Here is a 26,393-nt window from a genome sequence, read left to right on the forward strand (position 1 = left end):
AAATTGGTTGAAAGGGATTATAAGACCAATCTATAAAACACAGGTGATAACTCGGATCAGAAGAATTCAAGACCTTATGACATTACTGAATATATAACTGTTGTTATATATACATTGTTTGGAAAAAAGGATTGGACCTGTTTTTAAGAGAACCTAAAGTGCTTGCTCCAGGCAAAGCGTATGGTATGTTCTTTTAATAAATACGTACTGAAAAGCAAGCATCAGATGACTTTAAAACAGAACGCACATCACCGACTATGAACTTCTGAGTATGTATTTTTCTGTGAGTAGTGTCAAACAATGATTGCATATTATTCTTAATGTGAAGTTTACACGATGTACGGCTTTTCAATTGGACGAGAGGTCAGTCACATGACCGCGAAATTGCCTTTCGTATCATATTAAGTGTGTGAACGACACAATCTGACGTCCTTACGTTTATCACGAAATGAGGTAAACACTGACGGACTACTTCCACATTCATGGGGGAACCTCTGTGAATTCCAAAACACGAATATACATACAAAAGTGTAGTTTCTGATCATTTAGACTCTTTAATCTTAAATGCACATTCAAACTATCGTAGTTTAGATTCGACCCGTGTCTTGATTGACGGAGATAATCTACATCAATGTATGAATTTACCTTAGTACCCATGCCACACGCACAAACACAGAGTCGCAAAGAATAACAAAAGATGTACATACGAGAGCAAACTGAATTGACAAGGCCTCAATGTAACCATTATATGTTGCTTGCTTGTTTGTTGTTTAACGCCGCACTCCGCAATATTCCAGCTATATGACGCCGGTCTGCAAATAATCGAGTCTGGACCAGACAATCCAGTGATTGACATCATGAGCATCGAGCAAGCCTGACCACCCGATCCAGTCAGTCGCCTCTTACGACAAGCTCAGTCGCTTTTTGCGGTAAACAATAATGTCTGAAGACCTATTCTACCCCGGATCTTCACGGGTCAACCATTATATGTTAGTATCACTGCATTAATAGTTTCATTAAAGAACTTGGTACAAGTGACATATCAAATAATGCCACATATGAGGCCAGTATGTCAACTTAGGAAGGAATCTGCCCAGACTATGCTTCAGTACACTCTTGGCTGACAATAAAACCTGACTATATTTGTCCTATGTTCCTGTGACACCAATATTTTAGTGTATTTTTCAAACAAGTAAAGTTTGGTTTTCAATATTGTAGTACATGTATGGAATCAAGTCACAAAAACCCAACTGCTACAGAAAAGCATGCATTCCATGCATAGGTTGACTTATGCAAGCCCCATGCATTTCACTACCCAAGAATGGGTATAAAAACATGTGCGTTAATGGGATTTCATATGCTTTGTTTAGCATCGTGCTGACAACCACTCAGAAAAACAACAAAATTACACAATTATTCAACATTACGAAATGCCACGCCTGTCCGAAAATGAGCGTCTGCGAGCCACTGGTATTCTTTAGCGCAGGATGGAGTCAACGTGATGTTGCAAGACAATTTAACGTCCACAGAAACACACCTACGAAATCGATTCCAGCCAGCAACAGTGACTGCAAGAAGCATCCCTGGCCTTCGACGAATATCTTCACCAACCGTGCGTCGTCGCCTCAGATGTGCAGGGATTGTCGCCAGAAGACCCGCCAGAGATCCCATTTTGACAGGAAACCACCGCCAAGCACGTCTACAGTGGTGCAGACAGCGTCTACGCTGGACGGCCATCAATGGGGACAAGTTTTATTCACTGACGAGACCGTTTTCACCTCTGCCACAGCGATGGACGGATTCGAGTGTACCGACGTCGAGGTGAACGTTACGTCAATCATTGTGTCATGGAAGAAGATCGGTTCTGGGGCGGCAGCGTTATGGTATGGGGTGGGATTACAGCAAGACAGAGGACCCGTTTGATAGTGGTAGAGGGAAATCTCAATGCACAGCGCTACCGCGACGAGATCATCCGCCCCGGTGTTCTGCCGTTTCTGCGTCGTTATGGCCAAGGCATTACCTTTCAACATGACAACGCCCGGCCTCATATTGCTCGACTTGTTCAGGACTCTCTTCAACAAAACAGCGTGAATGTCATCCCCTGGCCGGCTCGCTCCCCAGATCTCTCACCAATCGAGCACATGTGGGATGAGATGGATCGGCGCCTTCGACGTCAACCACGTGTTCCACAGACACTCCAGGAACTTAAAAACATGCTCCAGCAGATATGGACAGATATCCCACAGGACTTTGTGCGACGCCTGGTCCATTCCATGAGACGAAGATGTGTTGCTTGCATTGCAACCAGAGGTGGACAAACACGCTATTGATTTGTAAATTGATATTTTGGCATGTTCATACTTTTTTTTAATGAAATCACGCATTTTCTGAAGTCACCATGGTAAATTAAACCATTTGAACACTCACAGGAGTCATTTATCTGTTGCAAACCGAAATTGTTCCAGATTTGGTAAAAAAACATAACTTTGCATTAAATCTTATTCAATGTCACAGGAACTTTTGTTGTTCAGTATATATGAATTTCTCCGATAAAATATATTCTAACACAACATATCTCTATGTCAACGTGTCTACATAGACTAAGGCTTTCTGAAAATATGTTATTTTGATAGAAACAAATATACTACTGACCAAAAGAAACGATCCCAACTATTTGAAAAATATGTTTGTTGAAAGTGATTTATTTTATATGAAAACATACTTAAACACATCCCACGTACCAAGCCAAATTTAATCAGTTGGAACAAGCTGTGGAAATTTGACAATTAAAGAACGTGCACTTTGCAAAAACGATGTCAGGTGCTGTAGCACGAAACGCACGTGCAGATCTACTATATAAAACTGTTGACCCGACACGTTAGGAACACAACACCAAAAAGCGCACCAAAGAAATGGCACGTTTAACTGCCATAGAGCGGGGGAGAGAGCCATTGGAATAGCCGTCATTGCCAGAACGTTTGGACGCGCTACCGTTACCAGGTTGATGCTATGGTTACGTCAGACAGGCCGAGAAGCGGGAGACCACGCCGACTCAAGACTTCTACATCCGTACAAATCACCTCCGAAACCGCTTCGTTACGGCGACGTTAACGGCAAGGACTGCTGTGCGACAGAGGATCAGTCGACAAACAGTGTACAGGAGATTACGAGCCCATGGTGTCAGAGCAGATCGACCCTATCGAGGAGTGTTGTTGACACCTGAACATTGCCTCGACAGACTGACTTCGACGTTGGCAACTGCGTGACTGCGCACGTGTTATGTTCTCCGATGAGAGCAGATTCTGTGTCTTCAGGAACGATGGTCGGCAACGTATTTACAGAAGAGCTGGTGAACGTTAATCATTTTCCAGAACGAAAATGAGATGCCGCATACGGCATGGTTGATGCAGAACTTCCTTAACGACGCGAACATTCAGGTTTTACTATGGCCGTCATGCTCGCCTGACCACCACGATCGCCAAATCAGAGGTCGCCAGGTGGCTCCGGTCAACCGCCAGCAATTGGAACAATGCCTCCTTGCCGAATGGCAACGCATTCTCTCCCAACGTCGTCCAACGTTTGTCATCGACCCGTTGACGTATTCTGGCGCGCACTATAGTCAAGGACCAACCTGTAGGTCCCGTGACCAAATCATGGAAACATAGAAGTATAACAAACTATAAATTTCTAGGTTCCTTATGACTGGACGAGTAATTTGATATGCATATCGACACAATTTTGAATTTTGACCCCTGTTTGACCTTTGTTGACCCTTCCCCAAAATGCCCGGGATTTTCAACCGGGCACCCCTGTGTGACCTTTGTTGACCCTTCCCCAAAATGCCCGGGATTTTCAACCGGGCAGCCCAAGTAAAAATTGTTCAGTATACATCAGGAAACTCAAAAACACTTTCAAACCTTTGTTTCCATGATTTGGTCACGGGACCTACAGGTTGGTCTTCTAGTATTAATGGTCAAGGTTATTAACGTGACATTATGAGGAGTATTCTGACAATTTACACACTTGCCTCGTCGCGTATTATGACTGTGACTTTCATTGTTGAACCCACGCGTCTTTATGGACCTGCCCGTCTGCGTGTTAAAGTTTGATTGCAATACATTTTTGTACACATGATGTTTAAAGATTGATCTAATGAAATATACTAATATGAATTTTCTATATGGTTCTGTTTTTCTTCCATAACCTTTCAAACACTTAGTATAGTTTCTTTTGGACATTAGTTTAACTCCATTCAAATTCAAAAGGAGCCCCAGTGTGATGGGTGATAGGGGAAAATCTGGACTTAATTTAGCATTACAGTAAGGGCTGGGAGAAAGGGAAAATCACATGGTTCGCGGACTGTGAGAAAGACTACTGTGGTACACAGCTTGTTGAGAAAAGTGAAACAATGAAAGCACATAGAGAACCACGGAACATTACCTGAAGTTAAAATTATATGGTTAAGTGAGTACGAGGAACATCGGTTCATTGCTGTCATTTCTGATGAACCAAAAGGCATCCTTCTGATACAGCAGTAAGAAGGGGTGTCCTTCGAGACCGACATGCTGCTCTCATCTATATATCTGTGTATTTCAATGAAACAAGAAGACGTTTCAAATCTCCGTATTATATTTTTTTTTATATATATTCATCGACTGTCAGTTTTAAAAATGACCAAGTTATTTCAATGTAAACACATAGCTTTTCTGAGTACATTTAAATAGAACTAGTGTATTTCTTGCCGCCATATCATAAAACAATACACCTCTTATTCTCATAATGTAATGTTCATCGCCTTGGTTAATACCGTTCTGTTCTTTCCTGGGCGGCCGAAAGACTTGTCAAGTTGAAAGAAATAATATACTGAACCGCAAAAGAAACGTCACCCCAAGTAACATTGCATGAAAAGTGTCAAAGTTTAACATAACCTTGTCCAGAAAAATGAAATTTGTTGATAAAAAAACAAAGCAGATGACAATAAACCGATTTGTTACTGCTGTGGAAACTGCTCGACAGACCATGGGGACATACCAGCGACACATCAGTGCGGACACTGAGCGTCGCCGATTGACGAACAGACACCTCCACTGTCACAGGCCACACCGAAGACCCATTCTGACACCACGTCATCGCCGGGACAATCTTCAGTGGGCAACACAGCACCAGCATTGGCACCACCAGCAGTGGAGAAGAGTCCCCTTATCAGACGAGAGACGTTACTGTATCTCAACAGTGAGAGAGAGAGAGAGAGAGAGAGAGAGAGAGAGAGAGAGAGAGAGAGAGAGAGAGAGAGAGAGAGAGACTGGCGACGCCGTTGGGAACGTTATTCGGATACTTGTGTTGTTGAGAGAGACTCGTGGGGTGGTCTGAGCATCATGGTGGGGGGTTGAATTGGTCTCGCGCAGAGGGTCGGCACTGTGGTCTTCCAGAACATCGGTCCAGGGAGAGACAATGGTGTCACAGCAGCTGGGTGCATTGATCAAGTCTTGAGACCACACGCCATACCTCATTTGGCACGTCGCTGCAACCGCGGGTTTCAGCCTTATAACGCCCGTGCCCACACTGCGAGAGCAACAAGAGACTTCCTCCAGCAGAATGGCACCAGAACCATGCAGTGGCCTGCCCTCAGTCCCGATTTAAATCCCATTGAGCACCTGTGGGACGAGATTCAAAGACAGCTGAATGACGTCCGACCAAGGCCGACAACTGCAGCTGAACTGCGTCAGGCGTTCCTCAGAGTGTGGGCTCAAGTGCCTATGTCCTTAATCAACCACCTCATCCATTCCATATATCGACGTTGCACGGCAGTCATCAATGCTCACGGCAGACACACGAGATACTGACATGTGATGCCATTTTCTCAGAGACTAGTGTTGTGTTTCACACTTTAATTTCAACCTTGATGATCAGTTTTGCCAAGTTCCATCTTTTTGATATGTCTCAAAGTATGTTTACAGTTTTGGGGCAAAAAAGGTTTCTCATTTATCTATCCAGGGTGACGTGTCTTTTCCGGTTTAGTATATATTCATTGTTGAGTTGTATATTAACAATACCTTGACGTTGCATCTGAAAGCAGGATCAAATCACGTTGAAATTTCACATGCACGAACAACACCTGGTGCACGTGGACACAGAAACCAAAGTGTGTGCGTCTGTAGGGAAACTCTCAATCTCTAATGTTAGTGAGCTAATAAACTACTGCCACTTTAGTGAAATGTATTGTTGTTGTTCCTATCTCATGAATAGTAATGTTGTGAGAGGTCCTACTTTCAAAAAACGCAGAGGTTTTACATTTTGAATTGTAAGACCTAGATTTTACAATTTAAGTTTCATTAACTGGCCTTTAGATATGAATCTAACATTGATTTTTGGTTGGTTCTTAAGTCGGATAAAACACCCCTCCTCGGGTTTAGGTTGCAAATGGATAACTCCAGCGCTGACTCACAGGGATGGCAAAACCCCTAACTTGACTGGCGTAGAGTATAACACCAGGACCTGCTTCCGATGGTGGGACGGATCATTGTATCTCACTGGAGAGGAAGGTCTGCCAGGCTTAGGGCTCTGACCAGAGTGTGTTCTGCAGAGAGTAAACCTTGCATTTAGTCCAGATAGTGTTTTAGAAAAAAACAACATGTGCTCAAACCATGTGTTATGATAGTATAGAAAAAAAACATGTGCTCAAACAATGTGTTCAGTTATTATAGAACAAATCATCTTGCTTTCAGCACAAATATATCTATGATCAACCTTCGTGAAATTGGAGATCGATCCAATGAGCCTGAGTACAAATTGTACTTCACTTGGAGCAAAGATATGGTCTGTTGACCTTGACAGCCTGTAAACATATAGCATATATGCCTATCATCTTGAGGCAAACGCGTATCTGGATATCTGTTTCTTTATCGAAGTGACCTGTGACTGAGATTGTGTACGAGCGCTCCCTTGGCTTGTAATCACAGAATGTGATCATTTTCACTTTAGTGAATGGAATGGCCTCAAAGTTGAAACATTTTGACACACTTTGATAATCAAGAAACATGTTCTTTTTCATCTGAATGATGATATTTCGGCATGCGTATAAATTTCAATTTAAGGGACTCTAGATCTCTCCGAGATTCATGACATTTTCAATTTTGCTGTGAAGGTTTTCAACCACTTGAAAAGAAAAAGACAAAGAAAAAAGTTAAGCACACCCTAATATATTTCATTATTGTTTGGTCCCAATATTTGTAACAGTCATGAAAGATATAATTGCGGGAAGAATTATATTTTCTCGAGATGATGTAATCAGTCATGCGTGACGAAAGCTCACGTGCCCGTGCAGCATGCTACCCTCGAGTATCTCTAAAAGCAGTATATCCAAACGTTCAAATTGCTTTCTTAAGCTCGGTTTTAAACAGTTATTCCATGACATTGTTTGACCATGGCACCAAGGCGATTATCAAACGGCATGAGATGGCAAATAATCGGCATGCATAATGCAGGAATGTCTTGTAATGCCATTGGTCTGAATTTGGGGTATCATCACACTGTCGTGATATGAGAAACATGCTCAGTCTGGTGACGACAGGACCGTCCCAGATCCGGAGGACCTCCTGTGACGACACATCGTGAAGACAGTAACCTTTTACGCCTCATACACCGAGAAGCCTTTTTAACAAGCATTCGTCTAAAACAGCTGTGGTTGCCAAATCGTCGTTTCAGCACCAGAACCTTCAGGAACCGGCTGAAAGCAGCAGGACTGAAGGCTAGACGAGTCATAAAGCGACCCTTGTTGAGAGATCAGCACAAAGCTGCTCGTTTAGCATGGTGTATTGCTGGACAGAACTGGAATCTGAAAACTTGGATACTGATCCATTGGTCAGATGAAAGTCGCTTTCTGCTCCACTTCACTGATGGAAGAACAAGAGTTTGGAGGCACCGGAACATGGCCTACACCCCCGGAACATTAAACCGACTGTTGCATACGACGGGGCTCGGTAATGGTTTGGGGGTGTATCTCTCATGATTGCAGGGTGGATTTGGTCACCATAAGGGGCAAGTTAACAGGGGCTCAGTACATCTGGGACGTTTTGAGGCCAATCGTCGTTCCTCATTTTGACAACCACCCTCTTGCTACTCGACCTCAGTACACGGATGACAATGCCAGGCCTCATCGTTCGCATGCAGTCGTGGATTACATTAGGGCCAATGCAATAACGACTCTACCCTGGCCAGCAATGAGCCCAGATTTGAACCCCCTTGAATATGTTTGGGATATTCTGGGGAGGCGCATGCAGGCACCAGATCCTCCTGTACAAGATTTACGCCAATTGGAAGCAGCATTGCATCAGGAGTGGTGAACCATCAACAGATCCAACGTCTGACTAGAGGCCTGAGACGTGAGACGTAGGGTGGAATGCATCATCCGGGCACGTGGCGGTTATACCCGCTACTGATCTGTTTCACGTGTCATGTCAAGTAGAGACTTTAAGGAACATTTTCACATGAAACATAAAACGTAACTAGTTAACTTAATCCTGCAGCTCCATACTTTTTTTAGGTATTGTCTAAGGTCAAAAACAGTACCTGTGTTACCATGATGGTTTTGTCAGTACATTTCAATCACAACTCACCAATATCTTCTTTATTTGTTGTCAAATGTTTGTTCTATCCGGTGACATTGGTATCGCCCAACTCCTGTGGTCAGTCATCCCATGCCATGATTTTTGCCATTTGTCATGGTTCAGAAATAGGGGTGTACATAACGTTTTCTTAATGCTTTTGATAACAGACCTTGCAAGAAACTCCTTTAGGGCTGTGAACATGATGAAATTTCGATTTGGGGGACATCGGAATCCGTCCACAACACAAGGTGCTTTATTCCAGGATGATCCTGAACAAACCTCTCCAAAAGTGCAGTTAAGGCACTCGCTATTTCATTCCCACCTCCTCCACAGAACAATGTCCATGAGGATAACTGAGGAGTGTGCTGTTAAATTGAAGCAAGTCAGTTTACGCTTATAAAAGAAAGAGGACACATCTTGGGCAAGCGATGACATTTTCAAGATCAAAACATATTGTGAATGTGTCGTCACTTACAATCGATCTGTCATTGTTTCTTTCAGTTTTGATGGCATCTGAGAGTCAATATACAGACTGACTCATTTCAGCCATTCTAAACTGCTCACATCTGTCCTTTTTGGGCGAATGAAAACGCAAATTAAACTCAATGTCAAAGATTTGTTGCTTCATACATTCCTTTATAAGTTCTTCATCCTTTGATTTACATTGCTCTAAATACAGCCTGTACATCTTTGATACACTGAGTCCTGGTTCTAGAAACACTTTCCTTGTTTCTGTTCCTACTTAATGTGAAGGCATTTTGGGAAAGCATTGTATGTGGTCTCGGATACGATCCTTAACATTTTCAGGGCTAAAGCGTTGTCTGTGACACCCACGCATATCTGATTTTGGAACTCCTCCATCTATAGGAAGTTTACTGTGGAAGTAGGCGTAAGCAGCTAGCTAATGTGTAGAGTTGACAGATAGAATTCTTAACAAACATGCACAGGGTCATCAGCTAAGATGACAAAATACTTTGTGCTGCATGATTTCCTTGTGAGTGCGTTTTTCATGGAGCTCAGTTCCAGATCATTCTGGTGTCTTTCTTCAGTGTCTTTTGTTGTTTCTAAAACAATTAGACACTAAATGTTTAAAAAAGCTGTGATTTTTTTATTGTTGACATATTTATCTAAACAACTGACTTTTACATTTTACGAATTTACATAAAGTTTGCACTCCAGTTTTTCCGTTTGTAAATACCTCAGTAAATTATTGAAGTCAATTCTTAAATAAACTATTCCATTGACATAATCTAGAAAGCTGTCACGTTTCAAGGATAGTTGCCACAGTGTTGGCACCCCAATGTTTAATGTTGTATTTGCTTGAAAATGTAGAGAGGCAACTTCTACCATACCACCACTATACACAACTGTGACGGTCGCTATTTCAGGTCTTAAATCACGCAGGGCGACAAAGTCGTAAGAACAGTTAACGTAAATATTATATAACAAATAGACAACAATCGTTTGATTAATGATTGATTGATTGACCTTTGAAAGTTTTATAGGTGTTGGGGCAACGAAACCCATTTACGCCTTGGACATAATGAAGGTTTGCCAAGTGAAAATCCACATCTGACCCACCGATGTTTTGTCTGTTTGTTGTTTAACGCGGTACTCAGCAACATTCCAGCCATATGACGGCGGTCCGTAAATAATCGAGTCTTGACCAGATTATCCAGTGATTGACATCATGAGCATCGATCCACGTAACGGGGATACCATGACATGCATCAACAAAAACAGCGAGCCTGACCATCCGATTCCGTTAGTCGCCTCTTATGACAAGCATATTCAGTCGCCTCTTATAGCAAGCATGGGTTGTTGAAGACCAATTCTACCCCCGAGGGGGGTTAACACTCTAGAACCATATCATTCAACACAGACGAAGGTTGACATAAGACTGAAGCACGAGCAACGTATCAATGACTTACGATCAGGAAAGTCGTCCGTCATAATATCTGACCTCAGGTCATCACCATGGAGTAGCCAATCACTGGCCTGGAATTTGATCTCATACATGTGTTTGATACCAGTTATCTCAATAGAGAATACTACACTCATTCTCGTTAGATACCATTTTTTTACGAAACGGGTGGACTTTCTATGGTATCTGACTGAGCGAAAGGTACATGGTTTTAACAATAAACAAAGAAAGATTTTGTACAGTTGCTCGATGGACAGATGACATTAGTATGTTGAACTTTTGCCTTGTTGGGAATTCATAATATTTTCTTGGTATAAATTCTGCCCTCAGAATCTGGTAACATTTGCATATTAGATTAAAATGGTACTCGTCTTCAACATAATTGTGTTTACATACTTTGCAAACTCGTTCCACTCTAGGTTCCATTTTGTGTCGCCAGATTCGATTCGAAGATGATGGGAACTACACCATAATCTAGCCAGAGCATGTCTAAATTTCTCTTGTGGTAACATAGTAATATATATTTCCAGGCTGAACGTTTGCTTATACAACGAATAGTTATATGATTTTGAGCTTTCTGAAAGAGTTGCATGCCAGTCTTGTTCATTTGAAGATTTTAATCTACATAGAAATTTCACTTTCTTTGTTTGTAGCGATGCATCCTTTATATGTTTACCCCATGATAAAGACCTGGTAAATGTTAAGCCTAAATATTTATAGGAGTTTTCACAATCGAGCTTGACTCCATTAAAAAAACATTTCTCATGCCTTGATAAGATACCACCTCTTTTAAAAACAACAACCTTGGTTTTCTCCAAATTTACATATAAATAATATTCATCGCAAAACAATTCCAATGTATTAATACGTTGCTGAAGTCCATACACACTATCAGAAACCAAAATTATATCATCAGCAAATAAAAACAAAAAAAGGTTGAATAAGATCGGGATGTAGTTGTATTCCATACGAACATAATTATTCTATGTCTCTTGCCAGGTCATTGATGAACATAGAAAACAACATTGGGCTTAATACACAACCTTGTCTTAAACCAAGAGTACAATTAAATTCCTCCGAAAAGATGTTATTGGATCTGACACTGGCCTTTACATGATCGTAGATAGATTGTAAAGACTTCACAAATTTAGGAGAAAGTCCTTGATGCAATAAGGCTGCCCGTAATTTAGATCTGTTTACAAGATCAAAAGCTTTCTTAAAATCTACAAATAGTGCATAAATCTTGCCATACTTTTTTCATAAGTAACGTTGAATAACTGCATGTAGTATGTATATATTGTCTGTTGTACTATACCCCCTTGCGAAAACCAGCTTAATTTTGTGATTCAACTATCTTGTCAGAGGTGCTGGCCCAATATGATAATCTATTATTTAATACTGCTGTGTAGAGTTTACTAAATGCGCTTAATGGAGTTATTCCTCTGTAATTATTGGGAAAGGATACATCACCCTTTTTATACAAAGGGATTATTATACCTGAACACCAGGCCTTTGGCAATTTACCAGTATCAAAAATAATATCAAACACAAGTTCAATATAAGGGACCAGACTATCTTTAGCAGCTACAAACAAATCTGGGATTATATTATCAAATCCAGCAGATTTTGAACATTTATGTTCTGAGATTGCTTTTAATATTTCTTCTTGTGAAATAGGAGAGTCCAAGATAGAGGAAGATATATCACCAGGTTCGTGAACAGCTTCATGTACATTATTATCCTCATCATCATCAACCATATGTTGCTTATCAGAAATATCAAACACATTTTTAAAGTGCTCGTACCAAGTGTCAATAGGTATAGGAGATTTATGTTGGGTTGTTGATGTACAGTGTTTCAACGTCCTCCAAAAGGACCTGGCGTCGTTAATATAAGTTAACAATTTGTTTTTGATCATTTCTACATACACCCCCCCCCCCCCCCCCCGCAATGTCTCACATGTATTTGTAACTGACATTTACACTTGCACGTGCATCTCGCCTCCCAGCACGGGGTACGGTTTGAGCCGGCGGCTGAAATGAACATGTTAGTGGCAGATGCGGGGATTCCCCTCTCGAGATAACGTTAAAGCTGTTGCACAGGGTAAACATAATACTGGAAGCGATAATGTAGTCGATCACACTTGTTCCAAAGAAGCTTATATGAGTAAAATCGCCTGTCCCTGCATCATCACCAGCCCTTCCATTTAGTATGTTTAAGTTCAAGATTGCACACAGATCTAGCAACCTTTTACCATATTTGTTTACAATTTTATCACAAGAGTATCTCACAAGATTCAAACTGTTAAACATGAAATCAAAGAAGCCTGTATCTAGACGTTCAGCAATATCATCAGTAACAAAATTTGGGTACCTGTCCGGACATTACAATCACCTCCAAGAATAATATCTACCTCGCCAATTTTCTAGATAACATCAAGCAGGTCTTGCAAAACATATTATCATACCATGACACCTATCTGGGTTTATATACATTGAACATAACAAAATATTTTTACCATGTGCAAACGTTCTTTCGTTGACAGATCAAACTGAAACCAGTTGCAAATCTGGTTGGGCATGAATATTTATATATGCCCAAATATGGGCATTGTTGACATTTTTATGCATATGCATTAACAACGTGTTCCTGCTGTTGTGTGTGCAAACATGACAGTACCAACGCTTTTTAAAGAATTTATTCAACTTATGGTAATTCAAGCGCATTGTTGTTAGTACGCAAGACACCTATAAGAAAAGCTAAAAGGTCAATTAGCGCCGCGCTTTGAATATCGGACAAACAGTCGGTCACTCGGACTCGCACCGAGTTCCCGGCTGTGTTTTGCGGTTTCCTTGACCTATCAGCTGAATTTATATTCTGTCCGTGCCATTTTTGAAGAGAGAAATAAGAGTGCTCACCAAGGACATTCATGTTAACTGTACGACCCGATACTGAGCGTTAAAATCAACAAACTCAAGTATGCTTGCATGTCAGTGACAGCTTCGAACGAAGGGCAAGGTCACCGCCCGAATAAGAAAAGACAACCGTGATCTACTCACAGCGTTTTCCGCTAGGGAATGTTATGTTCGCATTTGGATTTTTCTGGGCCATAAAATCAGAAGTCATGCACACTTCCACGGAGTTTTTAAATGATTTGTATCGGAACTGTTCACTTTGAGTGATCTGGTCGTGCAGTCGTGTATTTTTCTTCATGAACAAAGATCTCCCGAAACTGCCGAAAAAACCGCTTCGACTGGAGACACTGATGGCACAACCGGAGCATCCAACGTAAGTCCAGATATATATCCAGATAGTTAAAACTGACTTCATTTCACCACGCTTAACCATTTATGTTAGATCAAATTGAAAGTTGAGACAGTGGTTGGGTGCGTCACGCTCATGGTGACCCACGATCTATCGATCGGTAGTAGTACTAGGCTAACATTGCAAATGGAAATATAGCTCGTTTATCTAATGTCTGCAGTGGCTCTGTGCATAACTAATACAGAATATAAAACGAAGTTCATGCGTGCGACTATCTTGTTTGGTTTAATAAAGTGTGTGTAAATGTGTCTCGCTTTTATGAGATTGCTTCAGTTCTGCATAGTTGCAAAAAGAATGACGTCTCGCGCTTTTTTTTATGAATGAATAAAGTAGTTCCGGTTTGACAGAGGTCACGGTTATCAAAACGACTAGAACGAGGACAACCTTGTCGCACTCCGGCGCAGTGGTGACTCATCATAACACGTACTATGCTGGCTGGCTGCCGGCCGCATGGAACTCTGGGTAGGAGCTAGAGTGGAACCTTGTACGACACACGTGTGACGTATGGATGGAGCACCTTTAGAATACATACCACATCTTCTCGTGAGGACGATCTCTGCCGTAGATCACATGTCTCAAAGACACACACTCCGTCGCAGTGGTGACTCAGCATAACACCACTGCCACAGGCTAATTTGCATATCACGTGACCGGACTTTTCTCTTGTTTGTAAACAAACGTGCTTTTTCAGAAATCAGTATAGAACGGACTAATGTAAGTATTTTGGGGGCGCTTAACATATTGTTTTGCAAAACTATATAGATATGCTACTACAACTGCGACAGTGAGTTGCATGACAATATATATTTATGCATCAAAGTGACCGTGTCGCTAGCTCTCCGTTGGGCTTCGATGACAGCACGTGGAGCCGTACAACCAATGTAAACATAGGATAACTACGCAAAAACAAGTAGATTTTGAGGAATGAGCCGATATGACGCGAACTGAAAACGGCACCAGGCGTCAGACGTCAGACGTCGAACTCGCGAGAACGCGACATGATATTTAATAATTCGTCGGGTGGATTTTGTGACAGAAAGGCGTGGTAGGGAACACTGTAAGGATGATGTGGATAATATTAAGGGACGAGGGAGGCATGAGCATGGCTAGTGACGACACAACTGTGAGTTCGCTTTTGAATCACTACAGGGAGCGTCCGGGCAATGCCAGGGAGCTTTCGGGAGAATGATACTAAAAAATAAAGTGTATTATGTATAATTGTGTTCTCGCTTGTATTAATTATTTAAAAAATAACATATAGCTGGATGTTTACATACACCCCAATTCTTTTTAAATGGTAAATCTGCGAAGCAAATTCGATTTCATTTCATTCGAACTGACGAGGTAGTCGGTAACGTAGGCTTTGAAGGATACAGTGTAATTTTGCTTATGGAACAACAATAATGTACATTTATAGTGTCATATTCTGTATATCATTTGGTAAGTAATACTGAAACACAGACGTTTTCAAAAGTTCATGCGTGGCCCCAGATGGTTCACTGAGTGTAAAACGTCCGGTGCTAGAAGCGTCCGGGCAACGTCGTGGACCATCTGTTGGGAGCGTCCGGGAGAATGATACTAAATAATAAAGTGTATTCTATATAACTGTGTTCTTGTATTAATTATAAAAAAATAACATATAGCTGGGGGAAAAATTACCAGCTTAGTGGACCTAGCTGATGACAGGCCACAAATTACGTCATAGAGTATAGTGACGTGTTTGTAAACTTTTGTGGTGTTTGTGACAATTCTAAAGGTAGGCCCCTGAATTTTATTGAAAAAAAAATCACCTTGCAACAAATTACTTTTGTGTTTTCTTACAAAGGTCTGAAGCATTATTTATTTCAAGAATATTCAGGGGGTCATTTTTTATTTATCGATAAACTCCCAGGACATACCTTCCCAACACACTGGTGTGATAACCTCTATTTATGCATATTATGAAAGCATTGTCAAAATAGTATCAATCGTTTTCATGTAGCCCAAGGAATAGACCGTTTCCAGGTTGTGTCTCCTAAACAGGGCCGTTTTGGCAGTGTGCCGTTTTGATTACCTTGCCCAAGCTTGCTCCAATGGCTCGGCCAAGAGTCAACTACACAGTTGTGAGAGAAGTCAAACCGAGAGAAGGTACAAATTCCACGAATAGCGAAAATAACTTTTACCCAGCCAGTGGAATATCGTGGTTCTGCGTGTCCTTATGCCATCAGTTCGCATGTAAGGCCGAGGAAAAGTAGCTGTTGCTTATTCTACAGAGGTTGCAGAAACCGACATCTCACCGGGATCCTCAGATACATCTAGGCTACAAGACGAAGTTGTTTGTTGGACAGAGCGATAGGCCCAGATAATAATTTGTTCAAGGCTGATATCGCCAAATATAGGATAGTTAGCAGTTGGAAGCATCAAAGAAATGAGCGTCATGAATGAAGATTTGGCTCATTTTCGCAGATTCCTTGTAATTGGTTCTGAAAGTCTGTATCGCGTTGGTTCAGTGGACAAGACATGTCAAGAGATTGTGCCGTCCTGCCTTGAGCGCCTGCTTCAGGCTGGGCACGGCGAGGAGGTAGTCAGGGAAATCACCTCTCGTCAAGCAGTGCCAAACATCAGAAACACACCGTGTCTTCTGTCACTAGCTGTGTGTGCAAGATCTGTTTGTGCACATACTAAAAGAGCTGCTTTCAATGCAGTAAACCAGGTTTGTGAAACACCAGTACAATTGTTCACCTTTATACAATATGCCAAAAATACGTCAGAGACCAGGAAAGGCTGGGGTAGAGCCCTGCGAAGAACTGTCAGTGATTGGTATAATAAAAAAGATGCAAAGACATTAGCAGAGCTTACAACAAGGTTTAAATCATCTTGTGGATGGACACATCTTGATGTTTTACGACTAAGTCACACAAAACCAGAAAATGCTGGTAAGTAAAAGGACAATATTTAATGTTAAAGGGGCACTGATCTAAAGCAATTCCCCGGGACTGGTTGTTGCCTTTGTTATTGTTTTTTCCCGTGAGTACCCAGATGATATAGCAGAAACCTAGACTAGTTCGCAACCTGTGCTGTGCAATTAGTAAGAGCATTTGTCACTTTTATTGATAGTATAAGTGCGTATGGTCACATTGATCAACAAAATGAAATACAGTTTTGGAAATAATGAGGAAATGTAGGTATCTTTGTGGGTAGCATCGGTAATGGTGACAAAGTTTTGATAAGTCACTTGCTTGGTATTGTGTGATTTTCGTTTACACTATTTTGACTTGCAACATAAAGTAAATATTTCTCCTGAGCATTGCTTATTTTATCGTGTTTATATTTTTACAGTCAAAATGTGCAAAATTTTCACATAGGAAATTTATTAAACGCCTGCATATTCAGTTATTTTACAAATTGACTGAAAAATATGTCTATCTGTATTATTATGATAATGAATTCCGAACATGTTTATATTTAATATCATCACCAAGAGACTGAAAATGTTCCGATGAGAAGTACATTTCTATATTGTTTGGCTTCTAATCCTACATAATAATCTATTTTGATGTTTTTAGGCCCTATTGATCGTCTTGATCAATTTTGGTCAATCTGTTAAAGAAATGGACTGATTTTTCAGTCAAAATGACTGAAATATTTACACGTTTTATAAATTGCCAGAGAGAATCACATTTTACAAATTGACTGTAATATACAACATGTACAAAGGAAAAGACTTGTGAAAACAACGGCTATCGCGCATCGAAGAATTTTCCAACCAAGACGTAGAGTAACAAGAATGAATCTGTCCAATGCTACTGCAAATGAAGGAAAACAAAATGCGAATATCATAATTACAACCTACCAAATTTATGTGCATAATTTTAGGCAGCTTCCTTGTTCGAGGAATGTATCTATGAATATCCACACAAAGGAACAATATCCCAAACGTCTGCAGCTGTACAAAGAAACGTATTTGATGTCACGTGTCTCTGTAACAATCAAATATTTTAAAATTTATATATCGTTTCGGGATATTATAACCTGTTTTCGTTTCTCAACTGATCACATAGATTGTTTCAGTTGTTTCACATAGGTGTCAAGTCTCAAAGGTCGGCTGAGAAAGCCCACGTGACAACTATTTTCATAAAAAAATCCATTGAGTTAGATAACAATGAGCAATTAATCAGCGTATTATCGGTTAACCCTTTGAACAAAGTTTGTTGTTTTTACATCGGCACTTCACGCCATGATATGAGTGTATTCCCTTTGTTTTAGTAAACCTAGACATGTAAACACTCACTTTTGACATATCCACCGTGCAAGATAACAGTGATTAATCAATCAATGAATTTTCTGTTAATCCTTTGATGACTACGAACGATCCGCTGATTTACAAAAAAGTAAATCAACTGATCATTCATCTCTTGCTGGGCTGCCACGTGCATATTACTTATAAACCTATTCATTGGGATCGCTATTAAATAAGAGACTCCTTTCTATAGGCATTAAAACCTATTGTGAGGTTTTACTTTCCAGTCGGGTTAAATCTCATAAACAGGGACGTTATGTCCCTGGGATTTTATATAATATCCCAGGGATTTGATATAATGTCCTGGGTATTATATTAATACAACTTCCATTCAGATTGTATTATGTAATGAAATGTAAAATCAAATGACAAATGTTTTCTTTATATTCCCGAGGATCAAACTCGCAACCTTCATATATGTATATAAACCGTACCATATTTTCTTCACCCAACTTGGCACATAGATAGGTCTAGTGGTGAACTGGTGCCTTTTGATAGTTTGGGATTTAATTTTTTAAATTTTTTTTTGAGTTTCCATGGCAACGACTTTGATTTAGACTGAAAATGGCGGCAGTCCTCGTTTCCGGAGCAGATCTTGAAATCCGTACCATATTTCTTCACCCAACCTAGCACATAATGTCATCTCGCAGTATTGAATACATTTCCATTCAAGTTCTGCATTGCTTGTGTGTATGTTCCTCCAAAAGTGTCATTGACACGGTTGTTGCATTCATTGAACGTTGCATTCAGAAACACAACTCGGATGCCTTGTGGCTCCACTACCTCCAGCTGCTCCAGCAGTCCCTACCCAGTTTCCCGGCACCTTTGTCTTCGGCCACCTGCCATGCTTCCTGCTTCTCCAGTGTCTCTACAAGCGCCTTACCAGCCACCTCCTATGGCGTCTTCAGAGGCTTTTCTACCTGTGCCTTTGATAGCGCCTCATCAGGCGTCTCTACAGGCGCCCCCATACGCACCCTTCCTGGACACGTGCAACGTGACTTCTGGGGCTTCTTCCAGGCGCAGCAGCAAGTCGTCTCGCTCCAGACGCCGCTCCCCAGTTCTCCGTTCCAACTTATACGATTCGAAGGGCTCCTTTGCACCTTCTTTTGAAGGATCTGCAACAGAGGTCGTCGCCCATCTTGGTCTCTACCAGGTCGCTGACTGGCTAGCGGACTGGCTAGAGACCGTGGCTCCTTCACCTGGCCAGGGCGTGGACAAGAAAGACACTGTTTGGTCTGACTCCACAGCCATCCCTCAAGATCCCTTAATCAAAGATATGATGACGGCGTTAGACAAGGACTTCGTGAAATTCCCGCTAACTCTTTCTTACCTTCAAGGCACTGAAGTTCAGGAGAGAGGACTATCCTATCCACTCCTTCACACTTGCGGACTGTGCTCATACAATGGACAGGGACTTACCTCGAATGAAGGGCTCTAACTGCCCAACCACATTGAGACAGAGCCTAGACGCTCCCTCAAGCCACTTTCCCTCATGGTGTCCTCCTCCAGGGCCATCTTGCAGGACCTCTCAGTGGATAATCCTAACTGACTGGATCACCTCACCACTGTCCTCTCATACCTCCAGCGACAAGTGAAGCACATGAAGACCGACATGCGAGCCACATTAGTCGAGATAACAAATACACATCATTTCGGCTACCTCACCCTCCCTGACTGGGACCCAGAGTTCAAGAGAGACCTCCTCCGGCAGCCATGGTCGTCGACCTTGTGGTTCAACGGCCACGTTACCAAGACACTTAGGGGTCTCAGCTTTGGCCAGGGACAAGACTGCCATCAAGGCTCTAGCCCACGAGGCTCATTCTGCCTTCTTCAAGCCAACGAAGTCCAGCACCTATCAGCCCAGGCGCAACTCACTGCAGCCTCACGTCCGGGACACATCCTCTGCATCCAGAGGAAAAGGTAGGCCCTCTGGCTCCTACCAGCGTCGAGCCTGCTTCAGGGGAGGGAGCCGTGATCGAAGGGACCAAAAGTAAAGTGGCAGGCCCCCAGTCTTTGAAGTTGTCGATACCCCTGTAGGTGGGAGACTACTCAGGTCTTTCCGGAATTGGAAAATCCTGGGAGACCCAACTCTCACCCCATAGTGGACACATACTCCGCTACACAACAGCAACTCCAACGCTCAAACATCCAGATGCTGCTGGCCAAAGAGGTCGTGGAGAATGTACCCTCCCCAGCCATAACACCAGGCTTCTATTTGCAAATATTCTTGTCCCAAAGAAGGGCTCGGACCAATTCCAAATGATTCACAATCTTGCCACCTTCAAAGCGTTATCTGGCGCGTCCACCTTATTTCAGGATGACCCCGCTCAGGCTCCTCCAGTCAAGGATATAGAGGCTCAAGATGCCCTCAGCCTGGATTTCCATGACGCGTACCTCCATGTCCCTATCCATCCCGACGACAAGAAATTCTTCCGATTTATCTTCATGGGAGTCCACTATCAATGGGAGGGGCTCCCATTTGGAATTTCCTCGGCCCCGTGGTTATTTACACGCATAACCAAGCCAATAGCCACCTTCCTCCACCTGAGGAATGACCTGCTCGAGACATACATAGACGACTGCCTCCTGAACCACCAGGACGCGTCCACACTTCTTCATCACAGAGACTTTATGCAACGCAACAGGGATGGCTGATCAACCTAAGGAAGTCTTAACTCACGCCTTCATTCTGTCTACAATTCATCGGGGGTCTCTTCCAAACCGATGGAGACATCCCATTCACTGCTTCAGCAGACATTCCGGTTTGTCAACCTGGTCGATCACCTGGGGCTCTGATTCTGGGTTCAACACATCCGCAACATTCTGGTAGATGCCCTTTCCCAACCGGACAAGGTTGCAGCCATAGGGTGTTATGTTCATAAACCACAGGCTACGGGTTGTTAGGTGATATCAGTTTATTCCATAGTAGTCGAAGAAGACACTCTGTAAAAATAATATATAAACAATATACATAAAATACAATCACAAATAGTGAACATATCATCATGATGAACTAAGTACATAAATGTGCCTGTCTATAATCATATACAGGTAAAACACAATAATACATTACAGAAGTGACTTTATATGACTTTACACGTGATGAACAAAATATCTGTTGACACAAAGATAATAAAAATAAGATGGCATAATAATGAAACAGACTATAGAGTCTGTACAAGGAAACCTACCCTGTGGGTGACACGCGAGTGTGTCCACGCACCCAGTAGTCAGACAGCAAATGCTTACAGGTATCCTATATAAAGGATAATGCATTGATCAACCCGTGAAGGTCTGGGGAAGAATAGGTCTTCCGCAACCAATGCTTGCCTTCAGAGGCGACTAACGGGATCGAGTGGTCAGGCAAGCTGACTTGGTTGATGCATGTCATCGTATCCCAATTGCGTGGATTGTCTGGTCCAGACTCGATTATTTACAGACCGCCGTCATATACTGCCGAGTGTGGCCTTAAACAACAAACAAACAAACAAAAGGGCTACCATTATACTTACTGAAACATATATACATAATTGTAACCACCACTATGAAATTCTACAATATTACTAACAATAATTACTAGCCAGTGTATTGACCATACGCACATTCATACAGGTTGAATGGCAGATTGTGTATATACTTTCATTAAGTTGATCATGAACATATTTATACCTATTTAATGCAATGATTATATTAGACTTTAATTTTCAATTTATATAACAACTAAAATGTATAATAACTAACCTTTGAGTTGTACAATATTAAAGCTGGTGTGCAATCTTCATGCAGTGATAGTGTAACTGGTTAGAAACACGGCAGATGACATGTATATTTAAACAGGACCAATCAAGTGAGAAGCTTGGCCTGGGCTATTGTTAAGACACCAAAGACAATGACATGAAAGTAGATCAACCCTAAAAACCTATTAAACCTAAAATGTGACCTGCCCTATGACACAGAACTGTGCAGTAAACATAAAAGCAAGAGGCAGACGGGCTGACAACTAATTGCAACTTATATATTTATAAACCAATTGTTGTCTGCCAGATCACTAAAACCTGAAATAAGATTAAAATTATTAATAATTCATTTTTGTACACAATATAATATCACTAAATTTAATCCCTGTTACATTGCTCCCACAGAGTGGAAGCTCCACCCGGACACCTTCGTTCTTGTTTGTCGGCACTTCGGTCACCCCAACATTGACCTATTTGCCACCAGCCAAAACTAACAGATCCAACCTTTGTATCACTAGTTCCGGATCCTCAGGCTTGGGCAGTTTACGCCTTCAGCATTCTCTGGGAAGGACTACAAGCCTACGTTTTTCCGCCACCTGTAATCCTTCTCATGGTCATCTAAAAGATCAGGTTGACATAGAGCCTTTGCTCGTGCCAAACAACGAAAAACATTAGGAGCCCACCTCTGCTTCTCCTCGATTCCTTGCCGAGTTCCTGCGTCACAAATGGCATTTAAAGGGCAGCACCATCACTACATACCTCTACTTGCCCTCAACTTCGTCTTGGCAATTCCGGAAGATCGTAAGATGAGCTAAGAATCAGCTCCCAGGACAGCCCTACAGATCCTTCCTTGTCCCGCCACTATCATTGATAGTGGGAGCGGGGGAAAACGAGCAAGAGCTCCTTCTGTGTCCGGTGAGAGCACTGCACTGTTTGATCCACTGATCTAGGGATCGCTGCAAACAACGTTGCCGTCTCTTCGTTCCAGTATTAGCGACAGCAAGCGGAGGTCAGCTGCAACAACATTTCCCTTTGGCTGAAAGCTGTCATCCTCCAAGACTAGGAAACGACGGGTCTGAATCCCCTGAGAGCCAGCAACCCGCATGAGATACCAGCAACCACCATGGCGCTTTACAGCAACTGCTCCATACGTGCCATTATGGAAGGTTGTTTCTGGCGATCCGACACTGTGTTCGCCAGTCACTATCTGCGAGATGTTGCTTTAGAAAACATGCAAGGAAAGCACAGCTTTGGCCTTTTATAGGTTGCCCAACAGGTCACTGCTACTAGGCATCATTAATGTCTTCGCCTATCCAGATCCAGCCTCTCGACCTCACCGGTGGGTACCACATTTGACTAGAAGGCTACATGTTACTTGCTTTTTGCCTCAGTACGTCAATTATAGACTTTAATCTCGGTTATCTCCTTTAGTTGTATTGATACCTGGATACCAGTCATACCTAACTCCCTCCATCGCTGTCAACAGGAACTGTCGATGGACGCCAAGCTTCACCTTCACCGATTGGCTGAGGGATATTGGAGAGGTTAGATAGAAGACCACATCTGAAGGTATGCCCTCCCCCATTTCTGTTGGATTCAGATCCATTAAGGAGTGATGCAGGATAAGTTAAAAAATCTAGTAAAATCCTAGATATTTTTTATGTTTGAATATATCCTGCATTACTGCGTCTAAACAGACCCACCCATCGCAGAGCTTCCTCCCCACTATGTCTTCAGATATTCTGGCGTTTAGCAGTAATGTGCTGATCAGTGACGTCATCACTTCCATAATTAAGATGGAGCTGTGTTATAGGGTTGTCCTCTCAGCTCGTTGAAACAACTTCCTCTTCAGAAAGACTTCACACAGTATTTCTTTCTGTCAATAACAAGCAGGAAATTCATTAAGGAGTAATGCAGGATAAGTATACAAATATAAAAAAAATATCTAGGATTCTACTGAATAAATTCTGGGATGTCACTTAGAAGTGTCTGTTTTTCAAACTGGTTTAATTTTTGCAGTTAAATTTACACAATCAGATAGTAAATTTGATATTCTATATATCTGAAAATTTTTATGGCTGGATGTAGGTCCAGTGTCGCATGAGCACAATTCTTGCACAACCTTAACCTCTCAGATCTTAGGAAAATGTGCGTAAAAAAAAACCCCTCGGCATCCAGCGGGTAAACTGCATTAAATTGAATTTGGAACCGAATGTGCAGCATGATTGTTGCCTTTGTTATTGTTTTTTAACCAATGGATACCCAGATGATATCCTAGAAATCTTGACTAGTTTGTGACCTTTGCTGCGCCAACCCTAAGCGCATTTTTGGCTTTTATTGATACAATATTAGTTTGAGGGTGTATCATCACACTGATGAACAAAATGAAGTTCAGTTTTGTCTTGGAAATGATAAGGAAATGTAGCTATCTTTGAAGGTAGCATCGGTAATGGTGCCCAAACTTTGATAAGTAACTTGCTTGTTATGTGCGATTTTTGTTTACACTTTTTTTACTTGTAACAAACTAATTAATTCACCTGAGCATTGTTTATGTTATACTTGTTTACATGTGTAAAATAACTAAAAGTTTCACTTGGGCAATAAATATTGGCCTAAATATTCAGTAAATGGACTGAAAAATATGTCCATTTAATTTGTTGTGATAACAAATTCCAAACATTTTTATGTTAATTGTTAAGTTTCTTCACCCAGTGACTGACAATGATAGGATTAAAAAAAACCGAAAGTCAAAGTACATTTCTTTATTTTTGGCTTCTAATCCTAGCATATTTAGTCTATTAGTCTATTGTCATGTTTTTAAGCCCATTTGAAAGTGTTAATAATTATTAGTCATATGTGAGATGGACAGATTTTCCTATCAATTTGTAAAATGATGAAATATTTAGACATTTTATGAACTGCCTGAGTGAATCACATTTTACACTTTGACTGTAGCATATACATGAGTTGTAGAGGTAATGGGGGTTCTGCCGCAACTCCGGATTTATTACCTATACTTCTACTACAGATGGCATTTTTTATGCCAAAATGATGATGCGATTCAACGATAGTCATGAGGTTAAGTTAAATTGACTCCAGCTCACCAATACCTGGGGCCAATCATTGCTTTAGATGAGTTTAAATGGTAATGAAAATATTTTTTATTATTTTTATCAATAAAGCGATATTCAACATTTTTATTAAGTTCTTCGTTCATTTTACTAGGAGACCAGACTATATAACTACTCTCTTCTTGGAAATTGATAAGAAACAATTGATAACCGTATTTGGTTGGTTTGATATCACTGATATAATAAAAACCTTGTGGTAATTCTCTCCATTTAATAGTTTTTTGGATTTCCATTATTATATATATTTATGTAAGCATTTGTCTAAATGTGATCAAATAATATTTTTAATCTCCAAACAGTTCTTTGGTTTTGGCACGGAATAATTGACGTGCTTGTTGCTTCCCCTGTTCTATGAATTTTTTTTTCTCGTCTTCGCTAATACCACTGGTCTTACGAGATTTTGATCAAATCTCTTGCTTCATTTCATTGTATTTGGTGAGTTCCGACAACACTAAACGAAACTCATCCTCGGATATCTTACAATCGACCATTGCTGTCGAAATATGATCCTCAATGCTGTTCAACTTTGCTTCGGCGAGTATCCGAATACTATCGTGTTTTAATGCTTTCTTTTGTAACCTACGAGAAATGAATTTTATCGCTATTCCTGTCAGTCCCGAGACTCCGGCACCTATTTCCATGCCGAGCACGATAGGCACGGCAATTATAGTTGATAGTAAACCGACACCAGCTACACCGAGTCCCATGCTAGCCGCTACAAGAGCGGTGTCAATCCCGTCCAGAGCATTCACGGCTCTGCGATACTTTTTATACAATCCAAGTTTCAACTCCCTATCCTTCTCTATTCGATGTTTTATGTCGCTTATTTGATGTAATCGAAATCCATCAACAGTATCCATCTTTTCAATTGCCTCATCGAGTGCTGGATATAAACTCATTGTGTATATTACGAATATACAATAGTCTTTAATTGGTCTTGCTTAAATGTTTTGAGAGTATACATCAACCTTATCAAGTGTATATTATACGGCAAGAATATCTTAGTAAGAGAAATGCTGTCACTTTTAATAATTTGAACCCCCTCGAGGGTTGCAACGGGTGATGCTCCGATATGAATAATACTGCAACGTTGACGCTCGTGTTTCTTGAGCCATTTAATCGATAGACCTGGTAATATTTGAAGGCATCTTCCGGTACATCTCCGAACAAGACTTCAATAATAAGCGTAGAAATATTAGGTATTGCACTCAAGTTAACTTTAATATCATCGAATTCTGTAACCAAATTTAAACTAACATTTTGTAAGGCCGGACGACTATATAACATATGACCTGGGTTTTCTGGCAGGGGAGTGACTAACACACTTTTTTTGGGATATAGGCCGCGAGTACGATACCACTATTTATTATCTTAGTTAAATTATGTCCCTTA

At 41.2% G+C, this 26,393-nt stretch overlaps 1 protein-coding gene across 1 annotated transcript in view; it reads left to right on the forward strand.

Moving 5' to 3' along the window:
- Positions 1-15,966: 15,966 nt before the first annotated feature.
- Positions 15,967-26,393, forward strand: part of LOC139473054 (RNA-binding protein Ro60-like) — a 58,711-nt gene continuing 48,284 nt past the window's right edge. The window contains exon 1 of the mRNA XM_071255565.1: positions 15,967-16,769. Coding sequence (XP_071111666.1) covers positions 16,262-16,769 — 508 coding nt within the window. The 5' untranslated portion in view covers positions 15,967-16,261. The remainder of the gene's footprint in view (positions 16,770-26,393) is intronic.

The sequence above is a fragment of the Haliotis cracherodii genome, unplaced genomic scaffold (genome assembly GCF_022045235.1).
Source record: "Haliotis cracherodii isolate W230 unplaced genomic scaffold, xgHalCrac1.p SCAF_26, whole genome shotgun sequence".
NCBI classification, from domain to species: Eukaryota; Metazoa; Mollusca; class Gastropoda; order Lepetellida; family Haliotidae; genus Haliotis; species Haliotis cracherodii.